The following is an 18631-nucleotide window of genomic DNA, read 5'->3' as shown; positions in this document are numbered from 1 at the left end:
GGGTATTACGAGATCCGAATCAAGGAGGAGGACATACCAAAGGACCGGATTTAATTCTCATTTTGGGCATTATGAGTTTACAGTTATGCCTTTTGGACTTACTAATGCTCCTGCAACTTTTAATCGTCTTATGATCGATGTGTTTGTAGAGCATCTTGATGATTTTGTTCTTGTCTTCTTTGATGATATCTTGGTTTACTCAAGAGACAGAGAAGAACACGAACAACATATGCGGCAAGTACTTGAACTTCTCCGTCAAAATCAACTTTATGCCAAACGTAGCAAATGCACCTTCTTCACTAACAAGGTGGAACATTTGGGATTTATTGTATCCAAACATGGTGTTTCTATTGACCCAAGTAAGATTGAAGTTGTCAAAGCTTGGCCTACACCAAAATCAATACGAGAAGTATGTGGCTTTCTTGGTTTGACAGGATTGTATCATACATTTATTGAACGCTAAGATTGCATCTCCATTGACTAATACGCTTAAGAAATCTAAAGTGTTTACTTGGAATGAATGTGCTCAAGCTAGTTTTGAGAAACTCAAAGAAGCTTTGGTGAATGCTCCCACACTACAGCTTCCAAACTTCTCAAAGACATTCATTGTGCTCACTGATGCAAGTGAACAAGCGATTGGTGGCGTTCTGTCTCAAGAAGGAAAACCAGTAGCTTATGAATCTCGTAAGTTACGTATACATGAGTTGAATTATCCTACACATGACTTGGAATTATTGGCCGTTGTGCATGAGATTTGAACTACATACCGACCATAGAAGCCTGAAGTGGATCTACACCCAAATTGACCTTAATATGCGACAGCGAAGATGGATGGAATTGTTATGTGAATATGATTTTGGAATCGAATATAAACCTGGGAAGAAAAATCTTGTGGCCAATGCCTTAAGCAGGAAGAGTAATGTAGCGGCTGTCACAACTCTACTACTTCTCTAATTGACCTTATTCAAGAAGGTATGACTCAGGACCCGTATTACATAAGAACCCAGTACTTGATGAACCTAAACAATCGCATAGAGAATCAAGAAAGGCAGATCAAAGGCTTTCACGTTGAAGGTGATGACCTTTACTTCGGTAATCATCTTTTTATTCCAAATCAAGTTGGATCAAACTTCAGATATTACAGGAAGCTCATGATATACCTATAGCAGGATATCCAGGATACATTAAGACTTACTCTATTGTAAGAAAGAGTTTCTTTTGGCTAGGACTAAAGCACGATGTGTTGAACTATGTTACAAGATGTTTAACATGTCAATGTATTAAATCTAAACGAATTCGATATCCCAGTAAGCTTCAACCTATTGATGCTCCACAAATGAAGTGGGAATGCATATCCATGGAATTTATTACAGGACTTCCTACATCTTTGGGATATGACTCTATTTTTGTGGTTGTTGATATGCTTACAAAAATGATCCATTTATTCCCAGTGAAGACAACATTTACGGCTAAGAATATAGCACAAATCTTCATGAAAGGCGTTTTCATGTACCATGGTCTACCTCGAAGGATAATTTCTGATTGTGATGGGAAGTTCACCTCTAATTTTTGGAAAGCATTATTCTCAGCTACAGGAATTCGATTAGCCTTTAGTACTGCTTATCATCCTCAAACTGATGGGCAGACAGAAAGAACAAATCAAATCATTGAAGACATGTTGAGAGCTTATTATATGCATGAACGGAGTAAATGGACCAATATTTGTATTTGGTTGAATTTGCATATAATTCATCATTCCAACGCTCAATTGGAATGTCTCCTTTTCAAGCATTGTATGGCCAAGAGTGTCTTACTCCACTCAAATGGACAGACCCTCTCATACGAGTTCAAGCATCCAAAGAAATGTTGGATGAAATGCAAACACAAATCGATCTTATACAACAGGATATTAAAACTGCTCAAGATAGACAAAAGAGTTATGCTGATCCAAAACGATCTACCAAACTTTTTGAAGAAGGCGATATGGTATTTTTGAGGGCGAAACCCAAACGCAATTCTTTATCAATGGGTAAGTGTAAGAAGCTAAGTGCCAGATATTGTGGACCTTTTGTAATCATAGAACGGATTAATGATCAAGCTTACAGACTCTTGTTACCACCACCCATAAAGGTACATGATGTCTTTCACGTCAACTTACTCAAGAAGTATGTACCTGATCCACAACATATTCTTGATGATTCTCTATCATCTAATCTACTGACGAAACTTTTGAAGTATATCCATAAGCAATACTTCAAAGCAGAACCAGGCCTCTACGTAATCGGACCATTATTGAACACCTTGTTAAATGGTCAACGTATCCTCAAGAAGATGCCACTTGGGAATGTGATGATGTAATGCGACTAAATTATCCAGACTTCATGTCGAGGTGAGGACACCTCGAATTTTTCAAGTGTGGGAGGATGTAAAATCCCCAATTTTTGGGTCTCTTCTAAAAATAAGAAAATTCATTTTCAATATCTATTTCGCCAAATTTTGACTTAAGATGCTTGATTCACAGTATTGGAAAGTCATGATTATGTCCGGATATTATGGTGTGGCATACTCTAGCTACGGCTTCTATTAGTTGGCCAGACACTGCGCAGATGGTCAATTTGATGCAAAAATTGAATGGTAAGTGGGAAAGTTGACCACCAAAAAGCAAAGACTTGTTTTTAGAAAAGAAAGAGTCTTTTTAGAAAAAGAGAGAGGAAGAGCTTAGTTTAGAATTCTTTTCTTGGAAGCCAAGCTTCTTCTTAGAGTCTCTAAATTGTGCATCGAAATCCGTGTCCGAAAGAAAATTAAAATTAAAAAGCCGCAAACGTGCGCGAACTTGTCTCTCCTTGCTCACTCTATTCTTGGCTTGTGATTTTGGTCTACAAAGCCTATATAAAGACCTCTCTCCCTTCACTTTGAACACACATAGATACACTCTCAGACGGGGAAGCTCTCTTGCCTTGACGACAGAATTATGTCATAATAATCAATATCTAATTCGCCTAAATGATTTTCTCATATTAAACTGATCATTAATGTGGGGAAGTGCCAAGGGAGAAAAAGCTAGAATATTGGTTAAGCTAGCAGACCAGCCACCACAGTAGGGATCCAAAGGAGGGAAATTAAATAGGGATCCAAAGGGGGGCCCATCTGCAAAAGAGCCATGTGCAACAATGGGCTAAAAAGACCCTAAGGTTCAGCCCATTAAGACTTCCAAAATGCTAAGGTTCCAAAATTCAAAGGTTGTGTCCAAAGGTCAACCCTAGGGGAATTGGATGCTTTGTGTGTGACCTAAAAAGTCTTTACAAATCCCTACATAGGAGGGGGCGAGCCTTGGGAGTAGGGTATTAGAGAGAAATTCACACACACACACACACACACACACACACACACACACACACACACACACACACACACACACACACACACACACAGAGAGACAAGCTCCCTTTACACAAAGGGAATGAGGGACACATGTCAGCTCCCTAGGCCAGATGCCCACAAGGTGTACCCAATTCCTATTGGATGGCCTTAGAGGTGGAACAATGAGAATTAGGCTAGAGTAAATCTAGTTTAATTAATTTAAAAACACTTAATAAAAGAACCAATGAGAATTAAGTCTCCTAGATGACTATTGGACAGTCTCCCAAGGGGTCCAATGAGCATTCAACAACCCAATGGCTTGCCTGATTCCTATTGGCCAGGAGGCAAAGGGGTCCAATGAGAGTTTAGTTTAATTATTAAATTACCTAAAGCTCTCACAAAAGGGGAAAGGGGGACACATGTCAGAAGGCTATCACTTATGCTGCTTAATAATCATTGGCTTGACTTGGGGAGACCCAATGAGGGTAGAGGAAGAGCAAATAGCAAGAGGGCTCGCCCAAGAGAGAGAGAGGGGGCTGATTTTTGCAAGGCATTATCACACACACACACACACACACACAATCTCATGTGTGAAGAAAGAGAAGACTATCTCTTCCCAAGCTTTAATGGAGAGCTCATCTCCTACTCCAAGCTTGTGAGATAGAAGCCTACATCGACATACTCTTGACTTGTGGATGCAAATCCAACCAAGAGCCAAGCTTCAATGAATGCTCATCTCCTCTACCAAGCTAATTACTAAGCTAAGCTATGCTAATATGAGTGATTATGTGAGGAGATGTACATCTTTCTCGTAAGATACTCCTTCTTCCTCTCAATCTACTCTCATACCCTGCTAGCTCTCACCATCTTCGAAGGTGTGTGAGGTCTTGGGTCTGAGACCGGGGATAATTTATGTTGTGTTTGCTAAGTGTTTTGCTTAGTGCATGAAGCTTTCATCTTCATTGCACTAGCTAGTCTTGAAGGAACACAAAGAATTGTATTGTACAATGTCTCTCTTGATGGGAGAAACCATACCGGTTCCATGCAAATCCGGTCCTCAACTGTTGTCAATAGCTTAATTTCTCTCTCTTTTGAAAGTATTGTTGATGCTATCTAACTAGGTGTTATGCTTTTTGTTGCTCTCTCCACCCAAGCACTCTTGTAATTCTCATTAGGAATCTATTCTAATGAAATGCCCACTATGTTCATGCTAATTTTCGCTACACAAGTTTTTAGGCCATTAAATGTTACAGAATTATCTATCTATTATACAGAGTAGTGCAATCTCTTCATCACCACTCCATAAGCTCTTCTCTTTCTCTCGAGAAGAAGAAGGATACTCTCTCTCTCTACTTGCTTATTATCTTTTCTCTCGTTTCACGGTGTACGCGTTGTCCAGAAGCTTTTGTGGCGGATACCTCTACGTAGCTCTCATCACCGCTCTCTTGCAACAAATCAAGAAGCCTTTTGACAGCCCTTAATCGATTCTAAAGCACGGTGAGAAACCATAAACTCCATAGTCATCATCTCTCTCTCTCTCTCTCTCTCTCTCTCTCTCTCTCTCTCTCTCTCTCTCTCTCTCTCTCTCTCTCGTTTTTCTGCGTGGTCACCCTCTCGATGATTTTTTTCGCATACGAGTGCATGTATGGATTAATCAAGTACATACGAAGTTGCCTCATGATTATTTCATCATGTTTAACACGCTGATCTATGCATATGATGCGTTTATGATCACGCACGTGCATAAAAAGCGTTTTTTTTTCACGTCATAGAGACGATAGGAACATTGTTTTGGTCATAAATCACAAACCCTTATGGATCAGCCCGAACCCTTCATATCAGTGGTAAAACACAACATTTAAAACATTTTCTCTCTTAGGTGTCATGTGAGAAACACGCACGAGCTAAGAGATATGGTCAAAAAACAATTTGTTGCTCACTACACAACCAAATATTTGACTCAAAGCTCCTTGGAAAACCACTATACAGATTCACCGGATGGGCAAACCCACTTAACCAATTGAAAATCTTGGTAAAACTTGATGATAAATGAATTTAGGTCTCTATTATCACCTCGGGAATGCGAGTTATTAATCACTCTATTATCGATTTTTACCTACACGCGTAAGAGTGCTATCAAGGGGTGATACCATATGACGTCCTGAGTTAACCGAGCCGTTTTGATATGTTTTATGGTTTGTTTTGGTGAGTTGATTTCATTTATTAGATGGACATAAACTTACGTGGAAGTATATGGTTAAACATCCCGAACCGCATAGGCAGATATGAACAAAGTGACTTTCTTTTGGGGTTACCGTTTCTTGTGTGAGTACCATATGGTCAAAGTGATGTGATGGAGTGATGGAGCTGAACTTGATGCATTGGTTTGAGGTCAAATGCTTTCATTTGCATGTTTTGCATGCTCCCAAAAATGTCAAAAAATTGTTTTTGCATATGTGTGAAGTTATGGTTTATGGTTGACCTAAAGGGCGGAGTTGTTTTGAATTGTGTTTATGGTGTTGGAATGATATCATATGATGTATGGGAACTCATGTATTGATGTGGATGCCTCATATGCATGGTTATGACTGCTTTCCACCTTTCTAGGTCAAAACTAGCTGTATGTGCTAGAGTGGTGAAGTGCAAATGTGATGCATCAACTTTGCATGGTTGGATGTTGTCAAAAATTGGATTTTTATATCATGGTTCATCTCTGGCCAGACTCTTTTTATGCATGAAAGAATCATATCTTAAGGGTCACATGTGTGTAGACTTCGATTGATTGCAGGGGATGTGTCAAACTCCAAGTGTGGGAGTTGGTTCAGTGTGATTATGATTTATGGCTAAGGGCTAAGATTCCCTCATGGATTATGGATAAAATTTTATGGCCAAAGCCGGTGTGGCTTATGCTTTTTTTTTTTTGCATATAGTTATGTTGCCGAAATTTTTGCAGCCATGTTATGTTCTAAAGTGGTTATGCAGGATTGGTTGTGCCTCACCCAAGTAGGGTGGAGTGCTCACCCATGTGATGTGATTGGATTATGGTTCATGGTTTTGGATTGGATCAGGAAGTGATCAAGATGGTTTATGGTAGATGTGTAAGGGTAAAGGCCCTATACAGTCTCACTGTTTGGAAAAGGATTGTTTGTGCATCTGGGAAGTGCTATTGTGATTGGACTCATGTGTTATGTTCTCATGGCAACGTCGCTACAAGACTAGGATCACCTATGCTTAGCCTTATACTAAAGGGTCGTTGACCTGGGGCTTTGCTGGATTGGGGGTGTTGCCTAGGTCTTCTTCTTTTTGTTAGGCTCATCTACATGGTTAGTGCGTCGGGGGTTGAATGACCTACACGGCTAACGCATTGGGGATTTTGCCTTGGCTTTGCCTAAACACCCAATGGTGTTGGGCATCGAAGAGGCGTGACGCCTAAACTGGTATGGTTGGTGTTGATAACCTACCACCTGCTGGTATTGGGATCCTTTCAAAGCTCGGGTTCATGGAGGGAGGCAAAGCGGCCTCACCTATGTCTGGCTCAGGTAGGATGGAGGTGTTCTGGCTCGCTCCCGACGAAGTGAAATTCTCTCTGTCCGTAGTAGATCCGAAGTGGATGGGTGGACCGGTCTATCCCTACATAGGGTCCAGTGCTATGCTAGTTGTTTTGTCATAAATTTTCTGATGTTATGGTATAACCAGATTTTGTCATTGCATTAATACATGGTTGCGTGGTCCATTTATTTCTATTTCACTCTATTTCACCTTATTCTCTCTCTCTCTCTCTCTCTCTCTCTCTCTCTCTCTCTCTCTCTCTCTCTCTCTCTCTCTCTTCCCGCAACGTGCTGTACACAAATATTCACCCTCCACAATGTTATATTTTTCTTGAGTACGCTTTCATTCATAATACCCATTCAGGGGTAGCACTAGTCGATAGGTACCTCTGGATGCAGTCCGGCTCATGGCCTAAACTCCATGCTTGGTCGGGCACTGAGAACTCCTCCCCTATGCAAATGTTTTCGCAACTCTGATGTATATTGAAAATTGTATAAAATTATAAATTGTATATTTTGTGCATAGACCCCTGGGGAGGGGTATCTCTCAGAATTCATGATGCCAAAGCTCGAAGCACAAGTCCAACTTTTCAACCATACATCCAAGATCTCTTCATTATTATCTTCAGCATCTTACACAATAAGCTGAACAATAGATTCATGCAACATTTTTAAAGTCCAATCATGCCCGAACATAAAGAGAAGAGCACTCAACACATCTTAATTAAGAGAATATTTCTTCAAAAAAGGAGGATCAATTTTGAGACTTTTTCCATTGACGTCAAAACTTAACTTTGCATTAAATATCATATATTTTTCATGGATACAAGGTGTTATAGATCACTTGGTTAGTAGTTGAGAGGCCAAAAAGGTTGGGCAAATTGATCAAGCATGCAAAATCACACCAAGAAAAGCAACTGTACCTCGCGTTTGTAGCTTGTTACATGACCTTGCTTGTTGATGGAGAATGTATCAATTTTCTTAAGATTAAGAAGTGTGCACATGTCAATAAGGCTAGTGCCATAGAGCTAAAAAAGCTATGAGGCAATCAAAGAACCTCATCAAGCACTTTACCATGCAACACCGCATAAATTGATTTCCGTCACGATCTATCACTCGGGCTTGAACAATGGGAGCACGAATGATCTTCACAACTTTGTTGCATGAAAAAAAATACGGATTGGAGATTTAATGGCTTGCTTGGCTGCTCTTGCAACTACCACAACTGTACTCAAATCAGAGGCTATGTACATTGACCACCTCAAAGAGTGCAAAAGATCTAAGCGCAAACAAAAAACAACGACGTAAGTGAAAGAGAACAAGAATCCACTAGGGACTGATGCTCACCTTACTACCAAACCCTGAAAGTGAAAGCTGCTTAGTATGTATATCTTTAAACTTTGTTGTCAAGCTCTTGGACAAGGGACACAAAATAGTGTAGTCCACGATAGAGAGAGTATTAGCAAACTGCTTGTAGACGTTAATATTGTGGACTACACATGCATAGAATCCATGTTCTTGAACTTCATTCACCATGTGATGGTAGTCAAGCCTCCTAGATGGAACAAACACAAGCTACAACAAAGAAACTTATGCACGAACAAAAGAAAGATGCCACTTAAACCACAAGGGACTCACACTTGCTTTATCGATGAAGTCTGGACCATCAGCAACAATCAACAAAGAAGAGCTCGTGCCGTCACTTTTCGTAATATTTTCAACTTGCACAACCGTGAACACGATTGTCGGTACAATAACCCTTGATCAACTAGTTCTTTGATCTTGTGCTTGGGAAACAACGACAAAGCACAATCAAACGACTCAGTCTTCCCAATGGAGGTAGTGGCATCGGCTACAAAGCAAAAGGAGAAGTTCCTCCATCATTTGTATTTCTTTTTTGAATAACAGTGCCCTCTATACGCACATAATCATTCACTTCAAAACACTTCACAAACTAAAAAATGTATCTCTCATTAGCAACAAAAATGATAGTGTGATTGGCTAGCCTATCAATCAAATCAGCTTTTAAGAACCTATTGTATGTCTCCTTTTGGGCCTTATAAGTTCCATACTTAACCAAGACCCTGCTCTCAAATGAAAATCGAGAATGTATAGGATAGAGAGCTCCAATGGGTAAATTATGACTAAAAGTGAGTTACTTGGTTGTTTGCTTTGTGATTTCACATGGTAGCCAAAAAGGTCAAGCAAAGTTTTCTTGTACTAGGGGTACATTTAGCTGGCAAGGGCCCCTCAACCTCAAGCCTTTGGTGCTAACAATGATTTCTTTCCAATTCTCTGCTGAAAGGCAATATAACACAATTTCTGCCTATCACAAGTTTGTTCTCTCACTTTGAAGCCACACAATAACAAACCACTGTTCTCTGCATGAAACTTTGCAATTAATCAAACCTTCTATGATGCTATATTCAATGGAGCCTAGCGGTTCGCTACCCTAGCCCAATTAGATAAAGTCAAGCTCTTGTGCTTTTTTGGAGCAGACATAAAGGGTGATGCTGCAAGAAACCAAACAATGTCTCTTATAGGTAGCATATGTGCTTACTATCAATTGTGTAAACAAATAAAACCATCCTAGGCTTACATAATTAAATTTTTTTTGTTCTTGTCAATCCTCATCTTGCCTCATGACTAATTGACACGGACCTCCCCAATGGGGATCAATGGTCCATGCCAAAAGGTGCGAGCGTCATTTATCTATGTTGACGGATCGTGATTGTGCACTATTGTAGTCAGGGTGTGCACTATATGGGATGTGGTCACAGGGTGATCTTGTTGTGACCATGTTTTAAATTCAACGTGAGCCACAAAAGGTAGGTGAACACCATGTGAACTATGTGTGATCATGGTGTGAACCACATGTGAACTTTGGCATCGAAGAAACTCGAAGTTCACTGTATGGTTTATAGTTGCTGACTCACCATCAAGCCACGAGCAATTGTGTAATGGCAAGGCATTGGTCTCGCCACTCACATGTAGCGAGTTCAAACCCCAACCCGAATGTGCTTTTTTCCTTCCCAAGGAAACAGATGGCTCACGTGCATCAAGCATTATGAGTCGTCAATCCCATTTGGAGGGAGAGTGTCAATTAGGCCCGTGTCACACTGGGACGGGCGTCCCTCACTTTTTGCAGGGTGCCGCCTGTCTTGCTGCTGTCACACTGGACCTTCTCCAAAAACCTGCGTAGAGGCAGCAGCGAATCCGCCTTGGCCAAGTGGTATGACCACCGGTTTTCTCGCTGCCTGCCACAGTTCAAACCCAATGTCGTGCGCTCATGCCACAGCTTTTGGCAGATGGCCTCCCATGTTGAAAGTTGGCCGAGGTGGGAAGGCCGCCCCTCTGACAAACCCCAGCGGCCATCTTTCGCTTTTTGGAGCACCAATGAGAGCGCGCCAAATCAACACGGCCATCCCTCCCCGTCCCAGTGTGACACCAACCTTAGGGTGCATTTCATAGAGATAGCCTTGTCATCCTTTTCCATGTTGTGTTTATTCACATTATCGGGACATACACATTATATGAAAAAGCTGCATTGAAGTGAGCGACCAATTAGTGATGGGATTGTTGTTAAGCCATCGGCTCAAATTCAATGAAGTTGCATGCCTACTCATGAGGTGGAGTGAGATGAGAACCACAAAAAACGATTCGGAGTGGCGTACTTTTCAGTGTCGCAGAGAGAAACTTTGTTATTTTAGGTTGCAAAAAACCGGCTTTCACGTGAACTCCTCTTGGTTGCAGGTTGCGCACAAGTTGGCAACCCCAGCGCCACGTGAACTGAACCTTAGTGGCGTGCCTCGCCTTGACTTTGATCGTAGAGAGATTCTCTTGGCTCTCTCTGTGTCTCTCCGCCAACAATTTTTAGGCGGGAAAAATGGTGAAATGTTCTAGCGAGCTAGTCAGCGCCCAAGCTTAAGCAACTTTGCATTCCTATCGTCAGAGTTGTCGATAGCGATGGCGTCCAAGGTCAAATCGATCGCAGGCCTCTTCGAAGCTCAGAAGAGGCAGAAGATGGACACCGTTGCTTCTCAAAACTCTCGCGGCGGCAGTGAAGTCCCAGACCAGGAGCCTGCGAGGAAGACAGATCCTACCGAAGAAGCCGAAATCTGTGAATTTCAGGAGAATCGGAACCCTGATGGCGCCCCTACTAATCCAGGCGTGAAGGAAGAGCTTAGTCAAGAACAGAGGATGCGGATGGAGCTGAATAAGGCTGCTGCAAATGCTATTCGCAATGTTAAGGTCTGCGAAGAGATGGCCACAGAGACCAAAGGTGCTCTATTTTCCCTCTCTACTTGTTTTTCCTGGTGAAAAGTATTCCTTTGTTGGAGATTATCTCCTACTTTCATCTCTATAAAAGGAACATTGATGGGTCTGCAACTCTGCTCGCTGCACATTTTGGTGGCGTCATAGATAGGCTGGAGGCTGTCCTTTCAGAAATTCTTGGCCAGTTTTCCACATCATGCTTGCATGTGAAATTTTACTGCTCTCTGAATTAGGGGCATTGGTTGGTGTCATTGCCAGAAATGTTCGCATATGACTCACTGCCAGAAATGACACATTGCTGATCCCTTCATATAGGTCTGCGATAAACACTCATGAATTTTGTACCAGCAAGTCAAATAGTGTTTATTTTTCTATCATATGAGATGCTTGTTGGACGACCTAGCGAGGTCACTTACCTGTGGGGTGCCAGAAAAGCACCATGAAAGCTCGCTTTGTGTTTGACACAGTGCCAGAAATGAAGTTGAGACTTAATGGATTTGTGCCCTCCCACAGCAGAAATGCAAGAGGAGAAAGGCAATGCAGAATGAGTGGGCAAGTGCTAAAGTCTCTTCAAACCAGAATGATATCTGAGAGTCACTATTAAAAGGCAATGAATAGCAATTGAAACTTATGAATGTAGTGTGTTCATGTTCCTGCTGCTGTTGGATGCGATTCTGTGGATCCTGCTGCCAATAATGGCAGCATGATGTTGGTTTGCCATTTGTTTACCTGCTACAGCTGTTTTAGTTGCTTAGCAGTGCACAAAATTCCCTGAACGATTACATGAGAATGACTGCATTGTAGCTGTCTTTTCTAAATTTGCATTATTCAACTTTCAAAGCGTAAAATTTGAATATTCAATGGTAAGAGTGTGTAGCAGTTTCCTGATCTATTATCCTGATGCATTGTGTGCCCTCCAGCTCAAGGGCTCCTGTATCCGGAATTCAAGAGCCTATTGGTCGAGCCAGGCTGGTCAGAAGTCCTAAGTAGTGAGCTTGGGAAGGCATACATCGCAAAGCTGTTCCAGTTTGTGAAAGAAGAAGCTGCAGCAGGGTTTCCAATATACCCGCCACCAGCAAATATTTTCAATGCCTTCAACACGTGCCCCTTCGATAAGGTGAAGGTGGTGATATTGGGCCAGGTTAGAACTTCTACAAGGGATTTTGCCTAGTCGCCACTTTGTGGTGTCTAAATCATTGTTGTTGATGACGCTATTTAAGAGCCTCTGATCAAATGACTGTCAGGATCCTTATCATGGACCCGGACAAGCTATGGGGCTTTGCTTTTCTGTTCAGAAGGGGATCAGGTTTCCTCCAAGCCTTCTCAACATCTTTAAGGAGATTCAAGATGATGTTGGGTGCACTATTCCATCCCATGGCAATCTGGACAAATGGTCCCACCAGGTAATCCTTTAATTCAGAGTATCAGATTGTTGAGCAGTGTCCGATCATGAAGAAAGCTGTTTCGGGAAGATGGTTGACAACTGTGTTGTCTGCCTCTCATTCTTGACTCTTCATTCTGGTTCAAAGCTGCAAAAGTGATAAGCTTGATGAGAAGTGTTTATGGTGTGTGTGTGTGTGTGTGGCGGGGGGGGGGGGGGGGGGGGGGGGGGGGGGGAGTGTATTCAGACCAATAACATAATTAGGCATGGCCCGAGAAGTGTTTCTGAGAGGTGCGTGCGGGATTTTTTTTAGACCCAGCTTAACACTCATGGTTGGGCTCTGATAAGGGTCATGTACTATTTAGCTATCACTGTGCATGATATTCATTGCACTGCCGAATACTATGATGAGTTCATAACTTGCACTGTTGATGCCAGTGAGGATGCTGGAGTATTCTTGTCAGTACTAAGCATGATGGAGATGATTCTTTTAAATTTTAATAACTTCATAACTTGCACCTTTTCTTTAAAGTACCTTCATGCCTTTCCACGCATTCATGTAGGTTTATGCTTATGAGTGTTTTTTGTGCAGGGAGTGCTACTGCTGAACACTGTTTTAACTGGTAAACACTCCTTATGAGAGGCTCATGTTTAGTATTTGTTACTATCTGGATATCATTATTCCTTGCTTCTCTTTAATTATTAACACTCGTATGAGAGACTCATGTTTAGTGTTTGCATCTATGTCATGATATGGCGTATGAAATGTGGCATCGTAGTGCGAGGTGGCAAAGCCAATTCACATGCCAAGAAGGGGTGGGAAGAGTTCACCGATGCTGCTATCAAGGCTGTGGCCAGTCGTAGATCTGGTGTTGTTTTCCTCTTATGGGGAAACTCAGCACAAGAGAAAATAAGGTAGCGATTATATTTCAAACTCATCGACCTTGTTGATTGGTTGCTGATTGAGGATTGTATGCTATATAGCACTGAGGAATTTGTGTGCGTCCCATTTCAAGATGTTTGCAATTTTTGATCATTTGGACTGCATAATGGCCTTTTTCTCATGTAATGTTTAAGTTTTAACTGTTTACAAGTATGTTTGCATGCAGACTTATAAACCAAAATACACATCACGTTCTTAAGGCTGCACATCCATCGGGTCTTTCCGCACACAAGGGATTCTTCAAATGCAGGTTTACTCTAGTGCCCCCCATATGGTTGCTTTTCGGAGGGTTTTTGATGTCTTGACTGACTTGGTGCTTGTTTTCTTGGTTCTTTTCACAAATAGGCATTTCTCTGAGACAAACAGGATTCTAGAAAAACAAAGTTTACTGCCTATCGATTGGCAGATTTAAGGACATAGAGGGTCACCAAATCTGACAAGGAATGCATGCAAGTGTTTATGTTGCAGGGCGTCGTATCGATGCTGGGCATGGACAATGTTTTAATGGTCGAGAGCCTATACCGGCTAGTTACCAAAATCACGATTTGGTTGCCTTTGTTGTGCATCAGTCGCCAGGGACATAGCGTAGGGCTGACATTGCTGCGTCCGATGGGAGAAATAAGTATATCTGAGATTTAGGTTTTGCCTCAAACCTCCAAGCCTTTTTTGTATACTACAGACGACACAATTTTGCAAATATCTCGTTGGCATGGCTAATATGATTATTTTGTATGCCTACCGAGCCAGCCCCTGCATTGGGCATTCTAGCGCTCACGAAGCAATAAATTTCTAGTCTCCTGTATTGGATCAACAGCTCCCCATCTTCTCCAATGATTGAGAGAGAAATTATAGATAGAGATGACGAGAGAGAGAGAGAGAGAGAGAGAGAGAGAGAGAGAGGCTTGTACACACCATCATGTACCAATGCACAGCAATTGAAATGGGCACGCGAGTGATGGGTGTTTTCCATGCAGGTGGTAAGCTAGGGTAAAACCCCCAATAGGAAACCGGGTCCCTGTGTTGGGACTCGTCTGCCGTCTTTGATAACTGTGATCATTGAATCTATATTTTGCAACCGTTCGAGCTTACCCAAATCTTATATTTAAACATCCATTTCATTCCCCCTTATCACAAGAAGTTTTGGACAAATTCTCATAATAATTCCCACATTATGACTTACCTCAACATCATGAGCTTCTGTGAGGGAGGCAGTGCAGACCTAGCTAAGTATGATTGGGGGCAAGGGACTGCCGGCTCGGTGGGGGGGCCGAGGGTCCCTTGCCCCCAATCGTACCTAGCTAGGTACGTGATGCTTCTCGAGCAGAAGCTAATGGTGTTATTCATCGTAAGAAAAACACTGGAGAAGATTCCGTTTTCTTACATGAGAAAATTTCTAAATCTTCTTGTGTATATGCGTCAATCCTTTTCACAAAGAGAAATTAACAATTATATTCAAACGTTTAACAAAGAGAAATTAACAATTATATTCAAAATTATCTAGCCTACATAATTTTGATATTGTGGCACCACCTTTTAAATGCCTTTGTGCACTTGCCATAGCCAACTTTGCTAAGCGCCACCGATCAAAACAAAGAATGAAATCTCAACTTTGCCAAAATTGGCAAAGTGGATATTGGTGAGCAAGGTTCTACACTGCCAACCTTGGTAGTGCGTGCGAAAGGACTGCTTTTCAGTCTGGCAGAGGTAAACACTACCCCGTGCAAATGCGCTCTTATTTATAAACACAGGTGAGGATGTTGAGGTTCCAGTAGTGGGTATCAAGCATACACACCCTCATTCAATCTTCCCAAGGAAGAGCTTATATATGGGAATCATTGCCACAACAACCCGCCAACCTTGTCCAAACCATGTATAAACTACAAGCCAATCTTTTGTAAAATCTACAATCCAAGGTAGTTTCTGTTGTGTTAGCACCACATACCTTCATATGTGCGGAAGAATCATTTTTGTTATTATTTGCATCGTGATACGGCATGGCTAGTCATGTAATACCCCTAGAGTGGTTAAAGGGCTAAGCGTTAAATATGGCTGAAACATGAGATTCAAGCCAATCACAAGAAGTTTTGGACAAATTCTCATAATAATTCCCACATTATGACTTACCTCAACATCGTGAGCTTCTGTAAGGGAGGCACTGCAAACCTAGCTAGGTACGATTGGGGGCAGGGAACCGCCGGCCCGGTGGGGGGGCCGACGGTCCCCTGTCCCCAATCGTACCTATTACCTAGCTAGGTATGCGGTGCCTCTCGAGCATAAGCTCATGATGTTAATCATTGTAAGAAAAACACTGGAAAAGATTCTGTTTTCTTACATGAGAAAATTTCTAAATCTTCTTGTGAACGTGAGATTGAAGGTAGGTAACATTGATAAATGGAGCACTTTGCGATTTATCTGGTGTATCCTTGTAGATACAATTATAAGGTAAATTGCATAAAGAATTTAATCCAAGAAAATTCCTACCTTTGTAAAAAGGCTATCATTAAAGGTTTATTTGCATTTACCTTATTATGGCTATGTTTCAAATTTCAAACACTTGTTCAAATTACATAGACATATTTGGGTCTATTCTCCTACTACTGGCTCTACTTTTATTTTATTCATTATTAGTGCGTGAGATGCTCTTTGAGATTCCTTCCCACCTCCTCTCAGGTGAAAGCTTCACTACCCTTACAAAAGGAATTTCAAGTTTTGAACCCCCACCGGTTCAATTCAAACCCTATAACTACCCTCGTAACCACTTCAGCTCGAGAAAGCTTCACGTCTGATGGAAAAAAAATGCAAATCCTGCTTTCGCATGCTGCATTCGAATACGCTCGCCTTCTCTCTCCTCCACATGCTGCAAGCGGGATGCCCTCCCTTCTGTCCTGCAGCGGCAGTGAACTGAGGTTGAACTGCTCCTCGACTGCCACGCACGGGCAGCCTCAATTTTCAAATTTCAACAAATTGCAAGCTGCAGCAGAATCGACCTTGATTCTCAGCTTACTTTCCTTTAAATCAATTGAATCCCCTATTATTTATTTGGGTCTATTCTCCAAAATGAGTTAATTTGTCCAGGAGATCCCTTTCCGAATCTGCTAATTTGAAGCAAAAGAAGACTCTGTGCCCCTGTCCGCATATGCAGAGCCCGCTCCTGCCCTTAGCCATGACCGCCTCTGGTTGCTCCTCGCCCTCGCGTGCTTTACTTCTATCCGACGGCCCCTGCACTCAGACTCTCTCTCTCTCTCTCTCTCTCTCTCTGCGCTTCCCACTACCACTTTCAGTGTCATGATTCCTTGTCTCTCTGCCTTCGTCTCCGATCACCTCCAACAGCCATAGCAACAGGCTCTCGCTCTCTCTCTCTCTCTCTCTCTCTCTCTCCCTCCCCGATGTGCCTTCGCAATGCTGCTGCAACCTCCGTCTCTCCCCATTCAGGTTGTACCTTACCTGCGCCTTTATGGCATAGAGAGAGAGGGAAGGAAGACAGATAGAGAGAGGCAAATGAGACAAAACTGCCATACAATATCGAAGCTGGAAATTAACCTATGCCGTGTGAAAATTGCCTTGCACGCCACAAACATCTCTCCACCTCTTTCCTTGGCACCAGATGCGATGCGCATCCCAATGCTCAGTATCACGAAGACGAGAGAGAGAGAGAGAGAGAGAGAGAGAGAGTCTACTGCTACATCCGGAGTCTTGAACATAGACGATCTTCCTGCTATCGCAATCACCGCCGGCAAGTTCTACGAGGAGAGAACTATATGCCCTTCTCTCTTATTGCATGCCAACTGTCGACGAGCAATCTTTTGCTTTGGTTGTCCAAGAGGGTATCTCATGAGATACCCTCTTATTGGACCCGCTTCAAAAATTGAGGCGACATATAGTATGAAGAAGTATTCAATTTGATAGCTTTTCATAGCTCTCCAATAAGAAGTAAGAACTCCACAGTTGAGTTACCATATTATGGTAGTGATGTGTGTGAAAATGCTTAGAACCATTCAAGCACTTTTTTCCTTTGTTAGGAGATTTTTTCACTCGGCTTGTATATATGCGCATTTCTCTAGGGCAAGCCTCATCTTTGTATGAGGACACGCAATAGTACTACTTTCTGTGTTGTGTGCTCTTGAGATTATCCTTCATCTTTCTTCATCTTTGTGTGCAACTTTTTAGCCTAATTCCAACAATTGGTATCAAAGAACCCTTTGGCATCCTCGATAACACCCTCTTGGATCACTTTATCCGATTGAGGTGGTGAGTGTTTACAGGGTGACATAACCTTTGGGAAAGCTCTTTGAGTGTTTTTATATCACCAACGTTTTGATCCGGGCTCTTTTGTGTCTCCATTTCCATAATTGGAGATATTATGCATGCAAATTTGTCATTTTGTGGAGGTTTTCTGAGAGTGTAGATTCCTAAAAAGCAAGCACTTCGTAGTATGTGTATGTCTTGCACAAAGGCACATTAAAATAATACTCAAACAAGACAATTGAAAATTAAAACAGCCTTCCATTTACATTACTTTTTGGAGATACGTCTCTAGATAGAAAGAGAAAAAATAGTATAGAAATCATATTATTGAGAAACTAAATGTGTAAACTTAATATGCAAAGGAACTAATTCTCTCTCTCTCTCTCTCTCTCTCTCTCTCTCACACACACACACACACACACACACACACACACACATATACATGCGTGCATGAGAGAACTCTCTCGTGCATGTATATGTGTGTGTGTGTGTGTGTGTGTGTGTGTGTGTGTGTGTGAGAGAGAGAGAGAGAGAGAGAGAGAGAGAGAGAGAGCATAAGGAATACAAAAAATCTCATCATATATCATTTTGTAGACTCAAACTAGTCATCAAATTTTATTCAATATCCACTCAAATAGAGTGAGTTATACTATATTAGAGCATCTAAAAGAAATACATCAACCCCATATCACACACAAGGAGCATAACGGCACACATATCAGTCCATAGATTTGGGCTTTTAACAAGGAAGCCCATAAGCCTTACATAATATAAACCATAGGAAAATACCAAAGCACATGAAAAAAAAAAGTGCTATGAGGGCCACCACCTTGGGTGGTTTGTCACCCCACCACAAGGTACTCACAACACAAGACAGAA

The 18631-nt window shown here is 41.8% G+C and overlaps 1 protein-coding gene across 1 annotated transcript; it reads left to right on the top strand.

Moving 5' to 3' along the window:
• Positions 1–10681: 10681 nt before the first annotated feature.
• LOC147421517 (uncharacterized) lies at positions 10682–14307 on the top strand. Its single transcript, XM_086502865.1, has 7 exons — positions 10682–11190; positions 12104–12324; positions 12428–12586; positions 13157–13187; positions 13344–13479; positions 13674–13757; positions 13853–14307. Exons 1-7 carry the CDS (start codon positions 10875–10877, stop codon positions 13917–13919), a joined length of 1014 nt encoding a protein of 337 aa, XP_086358991.1. The 5' UTR covers positions 10682–10874; the 3' UTR covers positions 13920–14307.
• Positions 14308–18631: the final 4324 nt, after the last annotated feature.

This window comes from Adiantum capillus-veneris, chromosome 27 (assembly GCF_014529385.1).
Source record: "Adiantum capillus-veneris isolate H3 chromosome 27, ASM1452938v2, whole genome shotgun sequence".
In the NCBI taxonomy this organism is placed as follows: domain Eukaryota; kingdom Viridiplantae; phylum Streptophyta; class Polypodiopsida; order Polypodiales; family Pteridaceae; genus Adiantum; species Adiantum capillus-veneris.
The sequence above is the reverse complement of the archived record's forward strand: the minus strand, read 5'-3'. Positions and strand labels throughout refer to the sequence as shown.

Coding starts and splice junctions, on each gene's coding strand:
- LOC147421517 (XM_086502865.1), top strand. CDS start 10,875: ATGGCGTCCAAGGTCAAATCGATCGCAGGCCTCTTCGAAGCTCAGAAG. Junction 11,191..12,103: donor GATGGCCACAGAGACCAAAG/GTGCTCTATTTT, acceptor TGTGCCCTCCAG/CTCAAGGGCTCCTGTATCCG. Junction 13,758..13,852: donor AAGGGATTCTTCAAATGCAG/GTTTACTCTAGT, acceptor TTTCACAAATAG/GCATTTCTCTGAGACAAACA.